The 511-nt window shown below is 67.9% G+C and overlaps 1 protein-coding gene across 1 annotated transcript in view; it reads left to right on the top strand.

Moving 5' to 3' along the window:
• Positions 1–8: 8 nt before the first annotated feature.
• The window catches only part of TPRA1 (transmembrane protein adipocyte associated 1), a gene marked incomplete in the record, with an annotated part of 11,598 nt that continues 11,095 nt past the window's right edge, over positions 9–511 (top strand). Inside the window, 1 exon segment of the mRNA XM_027768822.1 lies at positions 9–369. Within this exon segment, the coding sequence (XP_027624623.1) occupies positions 332–369 (38 nt within the window).

Below are 511 nucleotides of genomic sequence, written 5' to 3'. Positions count from 1 at the left end.
AATGCCACGTGTCAGCACCCGGTGATTCCCACAGCACTGCATCCTAGGGGCAGCTCCAGCTGCTCTGGGGCCAGAGGGGGCAGCTCGCTGACTGGGGCTGGCCGCGGACACCCTGGCTGCTGGCCTGCATGTGGTTCCCCAAGTACTCGCTGGGCATGGGGGCAGGGAGAGTCCTCCTCCTGGGCTGGGGGCTGAGGCCAATCGGCAGCTGCCCTCCCTCAGCTCGGACCCCACACAGCTGGGCCTCAGGAGCCCACTGAGGGCCAAGTCCGACCCCGGCCCGGCCCCCCAGCCCCTCCACAGCAGGAGAAGGCCGCTGCCTTGCCTCGGGATGGACCCTCGCCCCTCTGGCTTTGTCCACTTTCTCAGGTAGGCGTGAGTGTCCCCAGGCCACTCAAGGGCAGTGAGTCGCCAGGGTCACAGACGTGTGGCAGAGGCACAGTGCAGGGACTGCCCAGCCTTGTGTCCGTGAGCTGCAAGGTCCATGTGACGGACTGGCCGGGCAGACCGG

This window comes from Tupaia chinensis, unplaced genomic scaffold (genome assembly GCF_000334495.1).
Source record: "Tupaia chinensis unplaced genomic scaffold, TupChi_1.0 Scaffold147500_2, whole genome shotgun sequence".
In the NCBI taxonomy this organism is placed as follows: domain Eukaryota; kingdom Metazoa; phylum Chordata; class Mammalia; order Scandentia; family Tupaiidae; genus Tupaia; species Tupaia belangeri.
The sequence above is the reverse complement of the archived record's forward strand: the minus strand, read 5'-3'. Positions and strand labels throughout refer to the sequence as shown.